We start from the raw sequence: 24,316 nt of genomic DNA on the forward strand, positions 1-24,316 counted from the left end.
AATATGGCTACTTGTGGGCAGCACAATGGTTAGCACTGCTGCCTCACAGTGCCAGCGACCCGGGTTCAATTCCTGGCTTGAGTCGTTTTCTGTACAGAGTCTGCACATTCACCCTGTGTCAGCATGGGTTTCCTCCGGGTGCTCCGGTTTCCTCTCTCAGTCTGAAAGACGTGCTGGTTAGGCGCATTGAACCAAACAGGCACCGGACTGCGGTGACTAAGGAAATTTCACAGTAACTTCATTGCAGTGTTAATGTAAGCCTTACTTGCAACTAATAAGTAAACTTTACTTTGACTTTTACTTACCAACTTCTCAGTGTGGAGAGGGCAGCAGATGCCTCATATCATTATATGACTATCAGCTTTACTCAGTCAGTAGCAATCTCATCTCCAAATCAGAATGTTGTGGTTCAAGTCTCACTGCAGACATTTGGTACATTAGCCAGGCTGACTAGTGCTGTACTGAGAAAGTGCTGCACTGTTGGATATTGATCCCTCATCCAATATCACAAAATAGTCTTTCATACATTACTGTTTGTGTGCGTACAGTTTGCTGCATTTCCTAATCTATAATAAGGATTTTAAAATTATTTCTTTAGCTGTGGCACACAAATATCGTGACGTCACAAAAGACACCATATAAATACAAAACATGCCTGCTCTTTAGATCACATCGGACTCTATCAATTGTTAAATAAGATTAACTAATAACTGATCAAGAGAGAGAAAACTGGAAATTATAGACCAGTTAGCTGACATCAGTGGTGGGGAAAATACTGAAGTCAATTATTAAGGATGTAATAATTGAGCATTTGGAAAGCGGTGACAGGATTGGTCCAAGTCAGCATGGATTCACTAAAGGGAAATGGTGCTTGACAAATCTTCTGGAATTTTGTGAGGATGTGACCAGTGGAGTGGACATGGGTGAACCAGTGAATGTTGCTATCCAGACTTTCGAAAGGTTTTTGACAAGGTCCCACACAAGAGATTAGTGAGCAAAATTAAAGCTCATAGTATTGGAAGTAATGTATTGACATGTAGACAGAAAGTAGAGAGTAGGAATAAATAGGTTCTTTTCAGAGTGGCGGGCAGTGATTAGTGTGGTACCGTAAGGCTCAGTGCTGGGACCCCAGCTATTCACAATATACATGAACGATTTGGATGAAGGAACTGAATGCAATATCTCCAAATCTGCAGACAGCACTAGGCTGAGTGGTAGTGTGTGCTGTCAGGGTGACTTGGACAGGCTGGTTGAGTGGGCAAATACATTGAAATGCAATATAATGGGGATAAATGTGAGGTTATCCACTTTGGTGGCAAAACAAGGAAGGAAGATTGTTCTCTGAATGGTGGCAGTTTAGGAAAAGGGGAAGTGCAACGTGACCTGGTGTCATGGTGGAACAGTCGCTGAAGGTTGGCATGCAGGAAAAGCAGGTGGTGAGGAAAGCTAATGGCATGCTGGCCTTCATAGCAAGAGGATTTGAGTATAGGAATGAGGATGCCTTGTTGCAATTTACAGGGTCTTGGTAAGGCCACACCTTGAGTATTGTGTGCAGTTTTGGTCTCCTAGTCTGAGGAAGAACATAAGAACATAAGAAATAGGAGCAGGAGTAGGCCATCCAGCCCTTCGAGCCTGCCCCGCCATTCAATAAGATCATGGCTGATCTGTTGTGGCTCAGTTCCACATTCCTGCCCTCTCCCCATAACCCTTAATCCCCTCTCTTATCAAAAACCCATCAACTCGCGTCTTAAAAATATTCAGCGAGGTAGCCTCCACCACTTCAACGGGCAGAGAATTCCAGAGATTCACCACCCTTTGAGTGAAGAAGTTCCTCCTCAACTCCGTTCTAAACCGCCCCCCCTTTATCTTGAGGCTGTGCCCCCTAGTCCTACTATCCTTTCTGAGCAGGAAGAGTCTCTCCACCTCTATCCTATCCATCCCATTCATCATCTTATACGTCTCAATGAGATCTCCCCTCATTCTTCTAAACTCTAACGAGTACAAACCTAGTTTATTCAGCTCTCCTCATAGCTCAACCCCCTCAACTCCGGTATCAGCCTAGTAAACCTCCTCTGCATTCCCTCCAAGGCCAAAATATCCTGCGTAAGTGCGGCGCCCAAAACTGCACACAGTACTCCAGCTGCGGCCTCACCAATGCCGTATACAGCCGCAGCAAGACCTCCCTACTTTTATATTCAATCCCCCTTGCTATGAAGGCCAGCATCCCATTCGCCTTCCTGACCACCTGCTGCACCTACAAGCTGGGTTTTTGCGACTCATGCACAAGGACCCCGAGGTCCCTCTGCACTGTCGCCTGCTGCAGTTTTTCGCCACGTAAGTAATAATCCTTCCCACCATTATTCCTACCAAAGTGGACCACCTCGCACTTGCCAACATTAAATTCCATTTGCCAGTTCCTGGCCCATTCGCCCAGCCTATCTAGATCCTTCTGTAGACTCTCCACACCCTCCGCACAATTTGCTGTTCCTCCAATCTTGGTGTCATCAGCAAATTTCGACACCATACATTTGGTTCCCTCCTCCAGATCATCTATATAAATGGTAAATAGCTGAGGCTCCAGCACCGACCCCTGGGGCACTCCACTAGTCACCAACCACCAATCTAAATAGCACCCATTGACCCCCACTCTCTGCCTCCTATTTGACAACCAATCCTCTATCCACGCTAACACCCTACCCCCAACTCCATGTCCCCTGACCTTCTGCAATAACCTCTTGTGAGGTACCTTGTCAAACGCCTTCTCAAAATCAAGAAAGACCACATCCACCAGCTCTCCTTTATCCACCGCCCTAGACACATCCTCATAGAACTCCAGTAAATTTGTCAGACACAACTTCCCTTTAATGAAACCGTGCTGCGTCTGCTCTATCAAGCAATTCCCCTCAAGATGCCTCGCTATTTCCTCCTTGATGATGGATTCTAACATTTTACCTACAACAGACGTTAAACTAACTGGCCTATAATTCCCTGCCTTTTGCCTGGCACCCTTCTTAAACAACGGCGTAACATTAGCCGTTTTCCAATCTTCCGGCACTTCCCCGGAATCCAGCGACGTCTGGAAAATAACCACCAAGGACTTTCTTGCTATTGAGGGAGTCCAGCAAAGGTTCACCAGATTGATGCCTGGAATGGCAAGACTGACATATGAAAGAGACTGCATCGATTGAACATAGAACATAGAACATTACAGCGCAGAACAGGCCCTTCGGCCCACGATGTTGCGCCGACCAGTTTTTTTTTAAAAAACACTGACCCACTAATCTAAACCAATCCCTTTTCGTCCATAAACCTATCCACAGATCTCTTAAATGCCCCCAAACTAGGCGCATTTACAACCGCAGCAGGCAGGGCATTCCAATCCCTCACCACCCTCTGGGTAAAGAACCTACCCCTGACATCCGTCCTATAACTACCACCCCTTAATTTAAAGCCATGCCCCCTCGTGCTAGCATTCTCCATCCGAGGAAAAAGGCTATCACTATCCACCCTATCTAAACCTCTAATCATCTTATATGTTTCAATAAGATCCCCTCTTAGCCTCCTTCTTTCCAGCGAAAACAACCCCAAATCCCTCAGTCTCTCCTCATATGACCTCCCCTCCATACCAGGCAACATCCTGGTAAACCTCCTCTGCACCCTCTCCAAAGCCTCCACGTCCTTCCTGTAATGTGGGGACCAGAACTGCACACAGTACTCCAAGTGCGGCCGCACCAGAGTTGTGTACAGTTGCAACATGACGCTGTGACTCCTAAATTCAATCCCCCTACCAATAAACGCCAAGACACCGTATGCCTTCTTAACTACCTTATCTACTTGATTCCCAACTTTCAGGGATCTATGTACACATACACCTAGATCCCTCTGCTCCTCCACACTATTCAAAGTCCTCCCGTTAGCCCTATACTGAACACATCTGTTACTCCTACCGAAATGAATTACCTCACACTTCTCCGCATTAAACTCCATCCGCCACCTCGCGGCCCAGCTCTGCAACCTGTCGAAGTCACCCTGCAAACTATGACACCCTTCCTCACAATCTACCACACCACCGACTTTGGTGTCATCAGCAAACTTACTAATCCACCCAACTATACCCTCATCCAGATCATTAATAAAAATTACAAACAGCAGTGGCCCCAAAACAGATCCCTGAGGCACACCGCTCGTAACCGAACTCCATGACGAATATTCACCATCAACCACCACCCTCTGTCTCCTATCTGCCAGCCAATTCCTGATCCAAGTACCTAGATTACCCCCAATCCCATACATCTGCATTTTCTGCAGAAGCCCACCATGGTGAACCTTATCAAAGGGCTTGTATTGACTGGAATTTAGAAGAATAAGAGGGGGTCTCATAGAAATATATAAAATTCTGATAGGACTGGACAGGCTAGATGCAGGAAGAATGTTCCTGATGTTGGGGAAGTGCAGAACTAGAGGTCACAGACTAAGAATAAGGGTTAAGCCATTCAGGATTGAGATGAGGAAGAATTTGTTCACCCAGAGTTGGGAACCTGTGGAATTCTCTACCACAAAATCTGTTGGAGCCAGTTTGTTAAATATGTTCAAGAGGGAGCTGGGTGTGGCCCTTGTGGCTAAAGGGGCCAAGTGGTATGGAGAGAAAGTGGGAGTGGGATACTGAAAATGCATGATTAGCCATGATCATATTGAATGGTGGTGCAGCCTTGAAGGGCTGAATGGCCTACTCCTGCACTTATTTTCTATGTTTCTAATCAACTATCACCTCATGGTTAAGCCTTTCTTGACAATTCTAAAATGAGACAGGGACAAGCATGTCAGATCTTCACCAATGTGTGCCTTTGTGACCATGATGTGGAGTTGTCAGTGTTGGACTGGGGTGGGCACAGTAAGTAGTCTCACAACACCAGTTTAAAGTGCAACAGGTTTATTTGATAGCATGAACTTTCGGAGCACTGCTCCTTCATTAGGCGAGTACCTGTGACAAAAGTTCTTGAGGGCGGATACAAAACATGTTCCCTGGCACTGAGTGTACATGATTTGGTGGACTATGTGCTTTGTACACTGGTGACATGTTTTAGGATGGTAAGAATGGGCAGAACTGTCTGCTCCTGTCAGTGGTGGGTATTGCGCTGGTTGACAGCACTTCATTCAGTGCAAATGAAAAACTCAGTTTTTTGCTAGTGGAAGAACTGTTTTGTGCTTCTAACTTTCAAGGTGGATTGAGTCTCCCACTGAGTAATGTTGGGATACCCATTTGCATTCATTAGCATCTTATGAATGCTCATTAAAAGACCAACTTGCCAGAATCACATCCCCTCTCTAAATTAAACAGTTTGCTTTACAACTGCTTCCAAGTGGTTACATCAAGCAAGTTCTAAAGTTGATTTATTAGTGTTACAAGTAGGTTTACATTCACACATTAATGAAGTTACTGTGAAAATCTCCGAGTCGCCATACTCCAGCGCCTGTTCGGGTACACTGAGGGAAAATTTAGCATGGCCAATGCACCTCACCAGCACGTCTTTCGGACTGTGGGAGGAAACCAGAGCACCAGGAGAAAACCCACGCTGACACAGAGAGAACATGCAGGCTCTGCCCAGGCAGTGACTCAAGCCTGGAATCGAACCCATGTCCCTGGCACTGTGCGGCAGCAATGCTAATCCCTTTGCCACCGTGCTGCCCATTTCACTTCATCCACAATTCAGGACATCAGTAATGCTACTTTTGCCCATCACGGAGATATATCAGGTGCCTGTAGCGCAAACCAAGACTAGAGGGGGAAGGGTGAGATGGAGACAGGACTGGGGAGCAAGAGGGGAGGAGTGAAAGACTACTGGGGATCAAAGTTAAAAGACTCTCTGGGGATGAGGCCACAATATCAGGAGCCTGGCCTGGCACTGTATGTGATGTGGAAATGCCGGCGTTGGACTGGCAGAGAGATCCGCAGTGCAGCAACCGAAGAGGAAAGAGTCGAATTGGACTCCTTGGAAGGCTGCTGTCCTCGACTTGGCATGTATGCCCAAGCCATTAGGAGGTGCGTCAATACCAGATTCATCAGCCGCACTCAAGACAGCCCCGAACATCATCAAATCACAACACAACGCCATTCGCACTCTCAAGACCAACCGCAACATTGTCATCAAACCAGCAGACAAAGGAGGGGCCATCGTCATCCTGAACAGAACGGATTACTGCAAAGAAGTGTACCGACAACTCAACAACGAGGAACACTACAGACAGTTACCAGCAGATCCGACCAAAGGACACACCCATCAACTCAACAATCTGATCAAGACCTTTGATCCAGACCTTCAGAGCACCCTCCGTGCTCTCGTCCCACATACTCCCCGCGTTGGAGACCTCTACTGCCTCCTGAAGATACACAAGGCAAACACACCCGGCCATCCCATTGTATCGGGCAATGGGACCCTGTGCGAGAACCTCTTCAAGCTATGTTGATGGCATCTTGAAACCCATTGTACAAAGAACTCCCAGCTTTTGTCATGACACTAAGGATTTCCTACAGAAACTCAGCACACATGGAGCAATTGAACCAGGGGCACTCGTCGTCACAATAGATGTCTCGGCACTTTGCATCTGCATCCCCCAAGATGACGACATTGCTGCAACTGCCTCAGTACTCAATGCCAAGAACTGCCAGTTTCCAGATGCAATTTTAGAACTCATCCGCTTCCTCCTGGACCACAATGTCTTCGCCTTCAACAACTCGTTCTTCATCCAGAGACACGGAACAGCCATGGGGACAAAATTCTCACCTCAATATGCCAACATCTTCATGCGCTGACACTGTATAGGCAGGGTTAGGGGGCTTTGCATGCCACTTACATCTTGGTCCTGGATTTGATCAGGAGAGGGCCTTTCTGGACAGTGATGGTTGTGCACAGAATACTGTCATGCATGGTCAGTTGCCTAAGGAATTTGTTCCTGGGGCTTAGAGTCATAATATTGGGAGACAGAGGGCAGTTATATTCAGGGAAGAATCTGGATTGTGTAGAGTGGCAATAGTAAAGTCAAGGGGATATTTTGGATAATCTCACTGGCTTGTTTCGGAAAGGGTGCATTTGACCTCAAAAATAGGTGTGGGGCTATCAATATCGAAGACAAGGCGGGGAGGGGAGACGGGGGAAGGGAGGGAGGGAGGAGACACGAGAATATCAACATTAACGATAACAGGGTCAAGGATAACAAGGGAAGCTACATAATAACAGGAGTGATAGGAAGTGGAGATACTGACTGTGGAGGAGGAGAGGAGGAACCTTGGGGGGGGTGGTGTTGGGGGTAAAAGGCAGAGGTCGGAAGGTGTTGGTGAGGTAAAGAACACCATCAATGAGGCAGCTGCAAAAACAAGCTTAGAAAAAGGATACAGGGAGTGTGTCAAGGTGTGTGGAAGGAAATAAGCATTGCTATTTTGAATCAATTGAAGAGGCACCCTGTTAGTTATCTGCTTAAGCATGGAGAACATACTAAATGGGTATTGATTTTGAGGGTTAAATGTCCATTCAAGGAGCACTATTCCTTTACTAATGGGGTGAATTCATGCTTGAATCCACAAATCTTTGGGGCTACTTTTAAGTTGGTCTGAATACCCATCTGTTCCTGACAGAGTCATGTAAAATGGGAAAAATAAATCAAAGGTCATGGCTACTGCACAGAAACTCGATGCGAACCACTTGCTTCAATAAACCCAGTGAAATGGTCATAACCCTTCTTGGCCTGACCTGCTGGAAGCGATAGGGTCATTGGCAGAGGGGAAGTGAAGTGGTATGGCTTCAAGTGTCAGGGTGGATGTCCCTGGGGTGCCTGTTTGGCGCTCCTCTTCCCTTGGGTGCCCGATGGACCAATCCTGACTCCTTCAGAAGGGCACCTGGAGGGAGGTCAAGGTGCTCTGTCTCTCTCTCTCTGTGTTTAGCCCTGCTAAAATGCAGTGTGATGGTGTGCAGGTCTGAGCACAAATCTGGCAGAAACTGCTGGACCTGGGTCTTCAAGGCAGCTGCGCCTTTCAGTGGAGACTGAAACCTTTATATACCAGATGCACGCTTGCAGATGGAGTGTGAATGGATTCCTCCATCCTTTGGTCCAGTCTGCTGACCTCTGACAATTCTGTTTGATGATGTTCTCTTGTTGTCTCTGCACTGCTTGCCTGGCTGCTATGGCCCAGTCCAGAGGTTCGTCATTGGGCTCTGCCTCAGTAGGAGTCTAGTCCCTAGCTGTGCTCCAAGTGTGAGAGACATCGGCGGTCACTGCCTCTGTCAGCTGTGCTCCTGTGTCTCTGAGGCAAGTGCCAGATGAAATCGAGTCCACTCTCAAAGTAGGTTCCACTTTGATGCGTATACTGGCGATGGTGGAAGATGCGGGAGATTTCAATGATGAATTCTCTGAAGACTAAACCTTCCTCCTCTGAGTTATCTGCAGGATGATATTCTCTGCCTTTTCTTGCTGGAATCTGGAATAGAGAATTAGTGGTTGACTGAGCAGGGTTATACATTAGAGATCACTCGCAGTCATTGTCCACATGGTGTTGAGGTATACTGGGTGCAACCTCACTGAGCTCTTCAAAACCGGACAGGGTCCGGATCTCAGCGTTCCCCCTCCGGTCATGGCATCCTCCCTTTTATTAAAGCGGAATCTTAACCTTCATGAAGGCTGCTGGATTTCTGTAAACCCAATGGGTGAAAGCACAATTCAGATGCGTGTATGTCTATTGTCTCTGCCCAGCAGGAATCTGGTCGCTAGCTGTGCTCCAAGTGTGAGAGACCTCAGTGGTCACTGCCTCTGTTAGCTGTGCTCCTGTGTCTCTGAAGCAAGTACCAGATGAAATAAGCCAGTAAGGGATTAAGTTGCCACTTGTGCAGGAACTTACATAAGATGCACAACTTAAAGTGACTGGCAGGCATTCAGTGCTGATGTTGTGTGAGACATCCCTGTGAACTCTAACCCTCAGACTGCCTGATGCCCTTTGACCGTTTGGAGTGAGAAGGGGTTTCACTTACCCTGGCAGAGCATAGCTGACCATTCATATTTTTCCTGCACTGAAGGGTGATCTTTTTCTGGGCCCCCACGGACATTAACTTCCTGAGCAACCTCCGCCCAGGCCAGCATGGTCAGGTGGGGAACCTCCTGCTCCCAACCTTTGGAAAGAGGTCTTCCTGCCATTCCTGGGTGGACTGGAGGAGAATCCACAGGGAGAACTCACTGAACCATGCATTTTGGAGCCCTCTGCAGTTCCTGGTCTGCTCTGAGCAAGTATCGGCTCGAGTGTCGTTTGAATATAGCATGAGGATCTCTGACACCAGGATGTAATGGCAGGGTGGCGACTTCCTGCCTGCCCCATCACCAGGCTTGCTGAGCTCCTCGCTGATGCTAATGAAAAGTGAAAATCACTCTGACCTTCTTGTTCATCACCAGGCTCAGTCTCCAGAAGCGCAAGATTCTATATTCATGAAATAAATAAGTTGCCCGTTGAACCTAAATGGAAGCAGGTTTAGAGTACTGAGGATTGAAGCTACTAGAATGCAGAGGGATGGTGGTGTGGAATATTACCCTAGAGTAAGGCTAGCCTGGATTCAAAGCCAAGTCTCAGAAATAAAAGCTTAGTGGGTAGATTCATGGGAATTGCAAAATATTTTATTGATCTTTAGTAACACTGCCCTTCCTGAAATCAAACACTCAAGTTTGATAAACCCAGGCTACAAACCCATATAACCACAGCACAATGCACAGATTGGATCAAAACTGTTAGTCTGTGATACTGGTTGGATACCAACAAAAAGTTTGATTTTATAAGTACTCTTAAATTGTAAACGCTTCCAGCAGTTTATTTCCACACTGATAAAACAAACAATAGCCTTTATAGAATAAACATTTAAATAACATCTGGTGTTTCAGCAAACTCTCAATAGACTGAAAACTAAGTACTGAGTGTTCAGAAGTCTGAACACTGGGAACTGGAAGTGGCTCAGTCTCGTGCACAGTCCTTACAATGTTTAGGCCCGAGATAAAAATCTGCACAAGGCAAAAAACTATTTAAATATAGAAAGCATAACAATTTCTAAAAATTTTAGTGACTTCCGGGAATGTAACGTTGAATTAACAAGAGAATAATAGAAAGTAGAAAGGAAGTGACTTGCATTCTGTGACTTATAATTAGGAGCTTAATGTTTCGTTCGAGTGTTTTATTTAAAAGTTTACCAGTGTGGACTTGATGCCAACGCTTTCAGCTGCCTGGAAGGCCAAGGAAAAATTTCTTCGCTGTAAAATAGAGACACAAGAGCTTAGAAACCTGTTATTAAAAGAAATCCAGCAACAGTACCATTTATTAACCTGTAGATGGGAATTCAACAAATGGTAAGGTGTTTGCTAATACAGGTCTCTGTGGCATAAATGACATGTGTTTATCACAACATAGACCCGGCCTTAACACCAGCGCCTTTTTGGAAATATATGGTCTATTGTTGCTCCTCACAATCCTGGTTACCACATTTTGAGACAAGGCTGAGCTAAACCAACCACCATGGGGTAGATTTAAGAACATAAGAAATAGGAGCAGGAGTAGGCCATCTAGCCCTTCGAGCCTGCCCCGCCATTCAATAAGATCATGGCTGATCTGAAGTGGCTCAGTTCCACTTTCCCGCTCTCTCCCCATAACCCTTAATCCCCTTGCCTACCAAAAACCTACCTACCCGTGTCTTAAATATATTCAGCGAGGCAGCCTCCACCACTTCAATGGGCAGAGAATTCCAGAGATTCACCACCCTTTGAGTGAAGAAGTTCCTCCTCAACTCCATTCTAAACTGCACCCCCCTGCTTATCTTGAGGCTGTGCCCCCTAGTCCTGCTGTCCTTTCTGAGCGGGAAGAATCTCTCTGCCTCTACCCTATCCATCCCCTTCATTATCTTATACGTCTCTATAAGATCCCCCCTCATCCTTCTAAACTCCAACGAGTACAGACCCAGTCTATTTAGTCTCTCTTCATAGTCCAACCCCCTCATCTCCGGTATCAGCCTAGTGAACCTCCTCTGCACTCCCTCCAAGGCCAAAATATCCTTGCGCAAGTCACCGTGCCGCCCTCAAGTCTGTCATATGAGGAAAGACTAAGTCAATTAGGATTATATTCATTGCAGTTTAGAAGAGTGAGAGGGGATCTCATTGAAATTTCTAAGATTGTAACAGGGTGAGACAGGGTAGATTCAGAAAGAATGTTCCTGGTGGTGGGATTGTCTAGAACTAGGGTCATAGTTTGCAGATAAGGGGTAAATCTTTTCAGACTGAAGTGAGGAGAAACTTCTTCATCCAGAGAATGAATCTGGAATTCATTACCACTGAAAGTACATAAGGCAAAAATGTTTTGATTTCAAGGAGGAATTAGATATAGCTCTTGGGGCTAAAGAGGTCAAGGGATATGGGGGAAGGCAGAATCAGGGTATTGAATTTGGTGATCAAAATGGTCACTAAGAATGGCAGCGCAGGCTTGAAGGGCTGAATGGCCGATTCCTACTCCTTTTCTCTATGTACATTTCCATACTATAAATTGCTATCATCATGGAATCGGAGCGCGCGAGTGGCGGACAATGGAAATGTCCATTGATCTCCGGTGGGATTTTCTGATCTTGGCTCAAGCGAGGCTGTAAAATCCCACCCTCTGATTCTATAAATTCCAATTTAGACATCAACAGATGACAAGTAGTTGGCCATTGTGTTCCTGCAAAATCTCAAAGGGTGAAATCATGAACGGGACAACTTGCACATGCGCAGTGGTGGTGCGCTGTCTAAGTGGGAAAGGCGCGTGTTTAACACGGGAATATAGAACAAGGATTTGCAAAGTTTTGGGGCTGTGAATTGTGATTTAGTGTAAATCACATTCACGCAGGTAAACAAATTTGTGATACAGGCGAGGGAGTAACAGTGCTGACTACTTTGGTAAATAAACATCATCGATCTTGTATTTAAATTTAACAACTGATTTAGCATCAATTCCCATTGAGGAAGAGAGTTAAACCTCTTCCACTCTTTGCGTGTAGAAATGCTTCCTCACTTCACTCCCAAAGCCTCTAGTTCTCCTTGGCCCTTCATCCTAGACTCTCCAACCAGACCTTTATCTATCCTACTTGTTCCTCATAACATTTTGAAAGTCACCCAGGAATATGACACTAGTAAGCATAATCACCGCTTGTAATTTAACCCTTGGTCTAACCAGGACCTTGTATGGCTTAGCATAAGTTCTATCTCCTTGCAATTTTGTCCTCTAGATATAAAGGCCAGCATTCCACTAGCCTTTTATATTATTTTCTATGTCTGTTTATGATGTTTTAATGATCTGTGAGTAAAAGGCTTTTACAGGTTGCAAAAATTTTATAAGTAAACAAAGGAAGGTGATTAAATTTGATTTGATCTGAAAATGGGGCCATTGTAAAATATGAAAGATTTTTATATTTTGGAAACATTAAGTTCAAAAACGTTCCGAGGACAATGGAACCATAGATGAAAGGTAAGAAGGGTAGTTAAGGAGAGATGCTAAGAGCTTAGGGATTGGTTGTGAGAGGAAGACTTGTTGGAAACTGCTCAGTGCTGGGAGAAAGTGCAGTTTGAATCAACCACCCAGTCAAGCAGAAAAGTCTTATAGAACATAGAACATAGTTTGCTCTTTGTTATTACAGTGCAGTACAGGCCCTTCAGCCCTCAATGTTGCACCGACCAGTGGAACAAATCTATGACCCTCTAACCTAAACTATTCCAATGTTATCCATATGCTATCCACTGACCATTTGAACGCCCTTAAAGTTGGCGAGTCCACAACTGCTGCAGGCACGGCATTCCACATCCTTACTACCCTCTGAGTAAAGAACTTACCTCTGACATCCATCCTATATTTTTCATCCCTCAATTTAAAGCTATGTCCCCTCATGTTAGCCATCACCATCCGAGGAAAAAGGCTCTCACTGTCCACCCTATCTAACTCTCTGATCATCTTGTATGCCTCAATGAGGTCACCTCTTAACCTCCTTCTTTCTAACAAAAATAACCTCAAGTCCCTCAACCTTTCCTCATAAGACCTTCCCACCATACCAGGCAACATCCTGGTAAACCTCCTCTGCACCCTTTCCAATGCTTCCACATCTTTCTTATAATGCGGCGACCAGAACTGTACGCAATACTCCAAGCATGGCCGCACCAGAGTTTTGTACAGTTGCAACATGACCTCACGGCTCCAAAATTCAGTCCCTCTACCAATAAAAGCTAACACACCGTACGCCTTCTTAACGACCTTATCAACCTGGGTGCCAACTTTCAGGGATCTATGCACATGTACATCGAGATCTCTCTGCTTGTCGATACTACCAAGAGTCCTTCCATTAGCCCTATATTCTGTACTCCTGTTACTCTTACCAAAGTTAATCACCTCACACTTTTCTGCATTAAACTCCATTTGCCACCTCTCAGCCCAGCTCTGCAGCTTATCTATGACCCTCTGTAAACTGTAACATCCATCCTCACTGTCTACAACTCCTCCGACTTTGGTTCGTCCGCAAATTTACTAACCTATCCTTCTACACCCTCATCTAGGTCATTTATAAAAATGACAAACAGCAGTGTCCCCAAAACAGATCCTTGAGGTACACCACTTGTAACTGAACTCCAGGTTGAATATTTCCCATCAACCATCACCCTCTGTCTTCTATCAGCTAGCCAATTCCTGATCCAAACTGTTAAATCACCCTCAATCCCATGCATCTGCATTTTCTGCAGTAGCCTACCATGGGGAACCTTATCAAACGCTTTGCTAAAATCCACATACACCACATAAACTGCCTTACCCTTATCCACCTCTTTGGTCACCTTCTCAAAGAACTCGATAAGGTTTGTGAGGCACAACCTACCCTTGAGCATCCCTAATCAATTTATTTCTCTCTAGATGATTATAAATCCCATCCCTTATAATTCTTTCCAAAACTTTGCCCACAGCAGAAGTAAGGCTCACCGGTCTATAATTCCCAGGATGGTCTCTACTCCCCTTCTTGGCTGCAAAAAGCTTTATGCTGTCTTGCATTTCCACAGCAGGGTGGGGGAGAGTTTAGAGGTCGTGTGGTCTCCCTTATTAAAGCAACAGCAGCTTTGTCTTGGATGTTACTGGCTTTTTATATTAAACATCTGTAAGGGAGCAGTGCTTGGGTGGTGTTTACTTAGGTTCTGACCAAATAGGGAATCGTTTTGGAAGACTTATTTTAACTGTGCAAGTGTAGGCTTACTTTTCTTTTCTTGTTAATAAACTTTTTACTTTTTATTTTAAAATACTACTAATACTAAAATGCTATTGGATTTTGTGCTGCTGCTGTACATTTTCTTCTCATTTTCAGAATATAATAAAAGTCGGTAAGTCAAGTTTCCCTCTGGGATTTGGTTTGCTTGGCAATTACCATCGGCTGGGAGCACAGCGTGGCTGAGGGGCTTTCACATGTTAAGTGAGTGGGCAAAACTGGGGCAGATGCAGAGTTAAATGTGGGGAAAAGCTTCATACTACTACATGCCACATTCCAATATCACCATCTCACGACAGGGCACAGCCAACAACTTGGTGCATAGGATGAATGAACCATGCTCTTTCATTCACCTCACAGTGACTAGTCCAGGCTACCCATTAGGACTGTGCAACATTACCAAGACTGGGGGAAAGCGAGGAAGGTACCAAAACAGTGCAAAAATAAAAAGTGTGAAACTGTGGGGGGCATGCAATCTGCACAGGAATAAACAAAAATTTCATCCTCATCATCTGAACCAATTTTACCTTGTCCTGACTGTTCAGCTCCTGGTATGGAATATGTGCTGGAAGATACGTGTGAAGCACAGCACAGAATGCAAGACCATCATTCCAACTACTGCTGAAATTTGTGATGTCAATGTTCTAGGGAGAGAAAATGATAAAATTATTTAATTATCAGAACAATGTTACAATATCGAGGGAAGTTGCATTTCCCATCCTTTCAACTTCTCACACGCTAATCTAACAAGATGCCATACATCCTTTCTGGAGCAGGAACTTCCCGCTCCATTACACAACTGAGCCCCACCTTTCATTGTCTCTATGTGTTATGTGTGTGTGTGTGTGTTAAGGCAAATCAGTAGAAGATCAAACTAGAACATATCAGAGAGAAAAGCCAACTCAGTTAACTGTTAACTTATAGATCACATTTATTTTGAGCACTCAGTACAGTGGTCTTACACAGACCTTCTCAATATCTACAGAAAACACATTTATTACACAATACCAAGGAAAGGAGGTATAAACACTATCTTATGAACCAAGCCTAATGCAAAAGACTGAAGAACAAGCCTCTCAATTTTAATTTCTCGACTTCATTCAACACCACAGCAAGTTAGCATCTTCAAAAAACTTCAAACATGAAGATCCACTTTTTGACTTATCCTTAGGTCCTCTGTTTGAATGGAGGGGAGTACGGTAGGATGAGAGAAGAATTGGCGAATGTGGACTGGGGGAGCGCGTTGGAGGGAGGGTCTGTTGAGGAGCAGTGGAGGATCTTTAAGGAGATCTTTCTTGGTGCTCAGCGGAAATTTATTCCGATGGTCAAAAAGGATAGTAGGAAGAGAGGTAATAAGCCGTGGATAACGAAGGAGGTGAAGGAAAGTGTTAAATTAAAAGCGGAGGAATTTAGAGTAGCTAAGAGTAGTGGGCGAGAAGAGGATTGGGAGAGGTTTAAATGTCAACCAAGATTGACAAAGAAGTTGATAAAGAAGGGTAGGAGAAACTATGAAGCTGGGCTAGCGCTTAATATAAAAAAGGATAGCAAGAGTTTTTATAAATATATAAAAAGGAAGAGGCTGGCTAGGGTGGCTGATTGTGGACAAGTCCCCTGGACCGGATGGAATGCATCCGAGGGTTCTGAAAGAAATGGCGGAGGTGATAGTGGATGCCTTGGTGGTTATTTTCCAGACGTCGCTGGATTCCGGGGAAGTGCCGGATGATTGGAAAACGGCTAATGTTACGCCGTTGTTTAAGAAGGGTGCCAGGCAAAAGGCGGGGAATTATAGGCCGGTTAGTTTAACGTCTGTGGTAGGTAAAATGTTAGAATCTGTCATTAAGGAGGAAATTGCGAGGCATCTTGAAGGGAATTGCTTGATAGAGCAGACGCAGCACGGTTTCATTAAAGGGAAGTCGTGTCTGACAAATTTACTGGAGTTCTATGAGCATGTGTCTAGGGCGGTGGATAGAGGAGAGCCGGTGGATGTGGTCTTTCTAGATTTTCAGAAGGCGTTTGACAAAGTACCTCACAAGAGGTTACTGCAGAAGGTCGAGGGACATGGAGTTGGGGGTAGGGTGTTAGCGTGGATAGAGGATTGGTTGTCAAATAGGAGGCAGAGAGTGGGGGTCAACGGGTGCTATTCGGATTGGCAGATGGTGACTAGTGGAGTGCCCCAGGGGTCGGTGCTGGGGCCTCAGCTTTTTACCATTTATATACATGATCTGGAGGAGGGAACCGAGTGTAGGGTGTCGAAATTTGCTGATGACACCAAGATTGGGGGAACGGCAAATTGTGCGGAGGGTGTGGAGAGTCTGCAGAAGGATCTAGATAGGCTGGGCGAATGGGCCAGGAAATGGCAAATGGAATTTAATGTTGGCAAGTGCGAGGTGGTCCACTTTGGTAGGAAGAACTATTACTTAGGGGGCGAAAAACTGCAGCAGGCGACGGTGCAGAGGGACCTCGGGGTCCTTGTGCATGAGTCGCAAAAACCCAGCTTGCAGGTGCAGCAGGTGGTCAGGAAGGCGAATGGGATGCTGGCCTTCATAGCGAGGGGGATTGAATATAAAAGTAGGGAGGTCTTGCTGCAGCTGTATAGGGCATTGGTAAGGCCGCAGCTGGAGTACTGTGTGCAGTTTTGGGCGCCGCACCTGCGCAAAGATATTTTGGCCTTGGAGGGAGTGCAGAGGAGGTTTACTAGGCTGATACCGGAGTTGAGGGGGTTGAGCTATGAGGAGAGGCTGAATAAACTGGGCTTGTACTCGTTAGAGTTTAGAAGAATGAGGGGAGATCTCATTGAGACGTATAAGATGATGAATGGGATGGATAGGATAGAGGTGGAGAGACTCTTCCCGCTCAAAAAAGACAGTAGGACTAGGGGGCACAGCCTCAAGATAAAAGGGGGGCGGTTTAGAACGGAGTTGAGGAGGAACTTCTTCACTCAAAGGGTGGTGAATCTCTGGAATTCTCTGCCCGTTGAAGTGGTGGAGGCTGCCTCGCTAAATATTTTTAAGACGCGGGTTGATGGGTTTTTGATAGGAGAGGGGATTAAGGGTTATGGGGAGAAAGCGGGAAAGTGGAACTGAGCAGCGACAGATCAGCCATGATCTTATTGAATGGCGGGGCAGGCTCGAAGGGCTAGATGGCCGACTCCTGCTCCTATTTCTTATGTTCTTATGTTATTTCCACAAGAAGTGGCTCTCTGGTAATTACTGCCAACACCTTTAGAAGTAGACAGGACAATTCATATCTAACTGCCTGAGAGGCCAGTTCACAACCCACAGCCAGAAGGTGGCCGCAACTGGGTTTTAGAGTCAACACAGTAAGAAATCTCACAACTCCAAGTTAAAGTCCAACAGGTTTATTTGGTAGCAAAAGCCAAGAGCTTTCGGAATATTGCTCCTTCGATGAAGGAACAGCGTTTTGAAAGCTAGTGGCATTTGCTACAAATAAACCTGCTGGACTTTAACCTGGTGTTGTGAAACTTCTTACTGTGTTTACCCCAGGCCAACACCGGCATCTCCACATCTTAGAGTCAAGGCAGTGCGGCAGTGCAGAAACCTTTACGAAGGCAATTTGAATATCTTTGCTGGACCATGAAAAGATGTTTCCCAGATTTGATCCTCAGTCTTATATTGTGTGGTAACTATAAACAGGATTTGATCTTCAGCTTTGTATTGCATGGCAACTATAAGATTTGTTTAACTTGGTTGTTGTTTGGGAAGGGAGAAGTCTTAAGGAATTCAGAGATCACAGACACATTTTGGAACAAATTTCTTATGAAATTTCTACATAAACTGTGTGTTTAGGATTCATATAATAAATTGTCTTCGAGTATTGTAGTGCTGTTTTGTGTGTATTTGTCTTTAATTTAATAAATAGTCTTTAATAATTGTTATACAATGACTGGACTGGTTACACTCACAGGGGGTACACATGACTTCTCACACCGTTCCAAACACAAAACATTACAGCATCACGGACCGGTGTTTCAAGTTGGGGTACCCTTGCAGATAACATCAGCGTGGTTTGAGATTACTTGTTGAGAGTTTTCAGCCTCATTGCCTGAAGAGCCACACTGTTGTTTGTCCTGTCATATATACCATAATCATCTTAAGTTACTGTACTGTAACGTAAACAGGGCCTAGTTTTAAGGCTGATAAAATTGGATATCCTAAATGAAAGAATTGGGCATATTAAAAATCAAACACAGTCAAACCTCAGGCAGGCCAACTGTACAATACCCAAACCTGTCTGGGCCTGCCTCATCAACCTCCTATCAAAGGTTGTTGCACCCTACTGATACTTCGCAGGAGATCATTGCACCCCATTGAAATGCACCAGCCTATTGTTAGAAGCCCAGATTGGGCCAGACTTTCTGTCACCACAAGTTCCTGCAGTTGGCTTAATCTGATAACCGGTTACATGTAAGCAGCAGCATGGAGATGGACACCTGGGGGCGGACCCTGATGTCCTGTCAGGCAGACACCAAGAAACCCACTGGGTATTGGAACACCCTCCTGGGACCTCATTGGCCAGAAGCCAGAGAAGTTTCTGGAAAGGCAATCAGGCAGAGGATAAAGGAACACACTTGCAGACACTAGCAGCAAAGACTGGAGAAGACTCGATGAAGGAGGTGACCCTTGACCATCCAGAAGACTGATCAGAGAAGGAAGGAAGAAGCTGCCATCGAGACTCACTTTCGCGACGACTGACCAGAGGGACCCAGAGAATCGAGCCTGCAGTTTTAACCAAACTTTAACATAAGAACATAAGAAATAGGAGCAGGAGTAGTCCATCCAGCCCTTCGAGCCTGCCCCGCCATTCAATAAGATCATGGCTGATCTGTCGTGGCTCAGTTCCACATTCCCGCCCTCTCCCCATAACCCTTAATCCCCTTGCTTATCAAAAACCCATCAACCCGCGTCTTAAATATATTCAGCGAGGCAACCTCCACCACTTCAACGGGCAGAGAATTCCAGAGATTCACCACCCTTTGAGTGAAGAAGTTCCTCCTCAACTCCGTTCTAAACCGCCCCCCTTTTATCTTGAGGCTGTGCCCTCTAGTCCTACTGTCCTTTCTGAGCAGGAAGAGTCTCTCCACCTCTATCCTATCCATCCCATTCATCATCTTATATGTCTCAATGCGATCTCCCCTCATTCTTCTAAACTCTAACGAGTACAAGCCTAGTTTATTCAGCCTCTCCTCATAGCTCAACCCCCTCATCTCCGGCATCAGCCTAGTAAACCTCCTCTGCACTCCCTCCAAGGCCAAAATATCCTTGCGTAAGTACGGCGACCAAAACTGCACACAGTACTCCAGCTGTGGTCTCACCAATGCCCTATACAGCTGCAGCAAGACCTCCCTACTTTTATATTCAATCCCCCTCGCTATGAAGGCCAGCATCCCATTCGCCTTCCTGACCACCTGCTGCACCTGCAGGCTGGGTTTTTGCGACTCATGCACAAGGACCCCGAGGGTCCCTCTGCACCATCGCCTGCTGCAGTTTTTCGCCCCGTAAGTAATAGTCCTTCCTACCATTATTCCTACCAAAGTGGACCACCTCGCACTTGCCAACATTAAATTCCATTTGCCATTTCCTGGCCCATTCGCCCAGCCTATCTAGATCCTTCTGCAGACTCTCCACACCCTCCGCGCAATTTGCCGTTCCACCAATCTTGGTGTCATCAGCAAATTTCGACACCGTACACTCGGTTCCCTTCTCCAGATCATCTATATAAATGGTAAATAGCTGAGGCCCCAGCACCGACCCCTGGGGCACTCCACTAGTCACCAACCGCCAATCCGAATAGCACCCATTGACCCCCACTCTCTGCCTCCTATTTGACAACCAATCCTCTATCCACGCTAACACCCTACCCTATCAGGTAGTGTATCTGATTTTGGGGTATCCTCTTGTTTTATATGGATAATTTAAGGGTTAATAGTGTTATAGTTAATAAACTTGTTGAATCTTTACTTGTGTATGTCCTTTGTCCATCTTGCAAATAAGGGCACCGGGGTAAAACGCTGGAATAAGTAAACTGGTCGAAAGTTTGAGAGATTTTAAAATTACAACAGTATAAAACCCGAAGCCTGTGGGGACCTGAGCACTATTTCTTCATCACTGACTGCAAAATCTGTGCCATTAATCCAATGTTTAGATATTCACAGTGCTGCAGTGGGGCAGAATATCCAGAACAACGCCCCACCCACCCACAGTGCCATGCACCTCATTGCCAGGATCCTGTGTCCTACAGTTCACAGCTGGACAGTCATTCCGTTCCTGAAGGGTTTTGTCTCCACTGAACTGTCTATTGATGTTTTAAAAATATTCCATAAATTGTCAAAAAATAAAGCAAGCAGATATCAGCGGTGAAACTCTTTTCTGAACTACTTCATTTCCTGTTCTACAAAAACTCCTTTTTCTAATGTTTTTGATCCTTTCTCTGCCTAGAAGTGATGTCATTGTCACAGTACGTGTCACGATTCACAGACACCGCACGTACTATAAACAGTTGACAGAATTGCTCAGAATTCAATGCAGAGCTTCAGGAGTCGGAAGGCCTTTGTCAAACAGTTTTCACTGTGTGGTGGGAACATGGTCTTAATATAATCTCAGCTGATTCACCTCTTCAGTAATGATGGAAGCCCCTCAATTCAAGTCAGGAAACCAGGCTGCTGCCAAAGTTATCTTGAAAACAAGTTCATTGAGAGTTGATTTGTTTGACTGCAGCTCTCATTATGCTGAACTCACATCACCATTGCTCATGCGTTGCCCATCACCTAAATCATTGCACAAGCCTTTTCTGTTTGTGAAATTAATCTGTACCAAATTCAAACTCTCGATCTTTTATGTAAGCATTTACAACTCTGCTGCACAGAAGACATTGGACATTAGTCTCTGGTGGAGGCACACAACAGCTGAGCGAGACAGACAACCTCTTGCTCTCCTCAAGCTAAATGTAACATTTACTAGAAATTCAGAGTATTCAGTTTGATTAGGTGAAATAACAAAGAACTAAAAGACTTGAGTCTGCTCCAAACTCCATTCTCAGATCAACTGCACTGTCGACATAGCTGTTCAACTGTATAAACTCTGCATCATTTCACATGGATACAGTTTAACAAATAGGCGAAACTTCAATTTCCAGTGAATTCTGGAGCTCATACCGGAGATGAGGGGGTTAGCTTATGAGGAGAGATTGAGTCGATTAGGTCTGTACTCATTGGAGTTTAGAAGGCTGAGGGGATATCTTATAGAGACATATAAAGATATTGAAGGGGCTAGACAGGGTAGAGGCAGAGAGATTCTTCCCACTTCGAAAGGAAACAAGAACTAGAGGGCACAGCCTCAAAATAAGGTGGTGTCAATTTAGAACAGAGTCGAGGAGGAACTTCTCTCAGAAGTTTGTGGATCTTTGGAATTCTCTGCCCATTGAAGTGGTGGAGGCTACCTCGTTAAATATGTTTAAGTCACAGGTAGATAGGTTTCTGATAGACAAGGGAATTAAGGGTTATGGGAAGCAGGCGGGTAAGTGGAACTGATCCACTATCTGATCAGCCATGATTTTATTGAATGACGGGGCAGGCTCGAGGGGCTTGATAGCCTACTCCTGCTCCTATTTCTTATGTTCTCATTCAGTTGAATGATATCACTGGATGACAGACATGCTGTTAAGGTTGGAGCCAATCTTCATATGCACATTGCTGATAATGACAATAATCTCTCCACAAGCCCACGCTCCAGTGCATGCCACCCGCGAAACTGTTGGACAAACCTGATTCAGGGATTGGTTCTGTTTTCACCAAAAACTCTACCTCCCAAACTCTGACCACCCCCCCCACCAGCCCATCCCAAACTCTGACCCCGCCCCCCGCCCCCCCCGAGCCTCCATCCCAAGCTCTAACCCCACCGAGCCTCCATCCCAAACTCTAACCCCGGGAAGCCTCCACCCCAGACTCTAACCCCGGGAAGCCTCCACCCCAGACTCTAACCCCTCCCCCCCATCCCCCCGAGCCACCACCCCAAGCTCTAACTGCCGTCCTGCTTATCCCAAATTCTAATCCCCAAACCACCCATTCCAAACTCTAAACCCCGAGCTGCCCGTCCCGAACTCTAAACTCTGACCCTCTTGTCCCAAACTCGACCCCCTACCCTTCCGTCCCAAACTCTAATCCCTGTCCTTCCATCTCAAACTCGACCTCCACTCCATCCCAAACTCAGACGCCTCAACCCTCCCATCCGCAACTTGACCCCGGACCTTCTGATCCCAAACTCCACCCCCGACATTCCAATCCCAAATTCTATCCTGACCCTCCATCCTAATGTGGAGATGCCGGCGTTGGACTGGGGTAAACACAGTAAAAAGTCTGACAACACCAGGTTTAAGTCCAACCGATTTATTTGATAGTAAACTCACTAGCTTTCGGGGTTAGTCCCTAAACCCAACCAGCCGATCCCGAACTCTATCCCATCACAGCTGTACTGCAGGAGGACACCTCGGAGGTCTCATACAGTGAGGCAATATGGGTATGGACAGAAAGGGTGTAGTCACAATCTTAGGGGGGTTTACTATAGGCCCCCCCAACAGCCAGCAGGAGATGCGTAGGAAGATTTTGGCAAGATGTAAAAGTAACAGGGTTGTTGTTGTAAACAAGTTCCCAGGGCCTGATGGGATATACCCCAAAATACTGAGAGAGGCAAGGAAGGAAATTGCTGGGGCCTTGAGGGAAATCTTTGTGTCCTCACCGACAACAGGAAATATCTCAGAGGACTGGAGAACAACCATTGCTGTTCATTTGTTTAAGAAGGGTAACAAGGATAATCCGGTGAGCCTTACGTTAGTGGTAGGGAAATTACTAGAGAGGATTCTTTGAGACATGATTTACTCCCCCTTGGAAATAAGTGGATGTATTAGTGCGAGGCAACATGGTTTTGTGAAGGGGAGGCTGTATCTCATTACCTTGATTGAGTTTTTCAAGGAAGTGACAGAGATGATTGATGAGGATAGGGCAGTGAATGTTGTCCACGTGGACTTCCACATGGCTTTTGATAAGGTCCCTTATGGCAGACTGGTGCAGAAGGTGAAGTTGCATGGGATTACAGGTGAGCTGCCAAGGTGAATACAGAACTGACTCGATCATGGAAGACAGAGGGTAACAGCGGAAAGGTGTGTTTCTGAATGGAGGGCTGTGATTAGTGGTGTTCCTCAGGGGTTAGTGCAGGAATCTCTGCTGTTTTTATATATATATGATTTGGAGGAAAATGTAACTGGTTTGATTACTAAGTCTGCAGACGACACAAAGGTTTGTGGATTTGCGGATAGCGATGAGGACCATCAGAGATCAGTTGGAGACTTGGGCAGAGAGATGGCAGGTGGAGTTTAATCCGGACAAATAAGGTAATGCATTTTGGAAGGTCTAATACAGATAGGAAATATAGAGTAAATGGCAGAACCCTTAACAGTCTTGATCGGCAGAGAGATCTGGGTGTACAGGTACACAGGTCATTGAAAGTGGCAATGCAGGTGGAGAAGGTAGTCAAGAAGGCATACAGCATGCTTGCCTTCATTGGCCAGGGCACTGAGTTTAAAAATTGGCAAGTCATGTTGATATTTATAGAACCTTAGGCTGCACTTGGAGTATAGTGTTCAATTCTGTCGCCACACTACCAGAAGGATGTGGAGGCTTTGGAGAGGGTACAGAAAAGAGTTACCAGGATGCTGCCCTGGTATGGAGGGCATTAACTATGAGGAGAGGTTGGAGAAACTTGGTTTGTTCTCACTGTAGCGACAGAGGTTGAGGGCGACCTGATAGAAGTCTACAAGATTATGAGGCATGGACAGAGTGGATAGTCAGAAACCTTTTCCCCAGGATGGAAGTCAATTATGAGGGACCATAGGTTTAAGGTGCAAGGAGCAGGTTTAAAGGAGATGTACGAGGTGAGCTTTTTTTTTACAGAAGGTGGTCAGTGCCTTGAACTCACTGCTGAGGGAGGTAGTGGAGGCAGACAGTGATTTTTGAGGGGCGCCTGGAC

At 45.6% G+C, this 24,316-nt stretch overlaps 1 protein-coding gene across 7 annotated transcripts in view; it reads right to left on the reverse strand.

The window, feature by feature from the left end:
* Positions 1-24,316, reverse strand: part of specc1la (sperm antigen with calponin homology and coiled-coil domains 1-like a) — a 281,487-nt gene that overhangs the window by 15,072 nt on the left and 242,099 nt on the right. For all 7 annotated transcript variants that reach the window (XM_080208609.1, XM_080208608.1, XM_080208607.1 and 4 more), the window contains exons 14-15: positions 14,807-14,923; positions 10,216-10,275 (exon numbers count right to left, since the gene is read on the reverse strand). In XM_080208609.1, the coding sequence (XP_080064735.1) occupies positions 10,216-10,275; positions 14,807-14,923 (177 nt within the window). The remainder of the gene's footprint in view (positions 1-10,215; positions 10,276-14,806; positions 14,924-24,316) is intronic.

The sequence above is a fragment of the Carcharhinus amblyrhynchos genome, chromosome 20 (assembly GCF_965287045.1).
Source record: "Carcharhinus amblyrhynchos chromosome 20, sCarAmb.v2.hapA, whole genome shotgun sequence".
Lineage (NCBI taxonomy): Eukaryota > Metazoa > Chordata > Chondrichthyes > Carcharhiniformes > Carcharhinidae > Carcharhinus > Carcharhinus amblyrhynchos.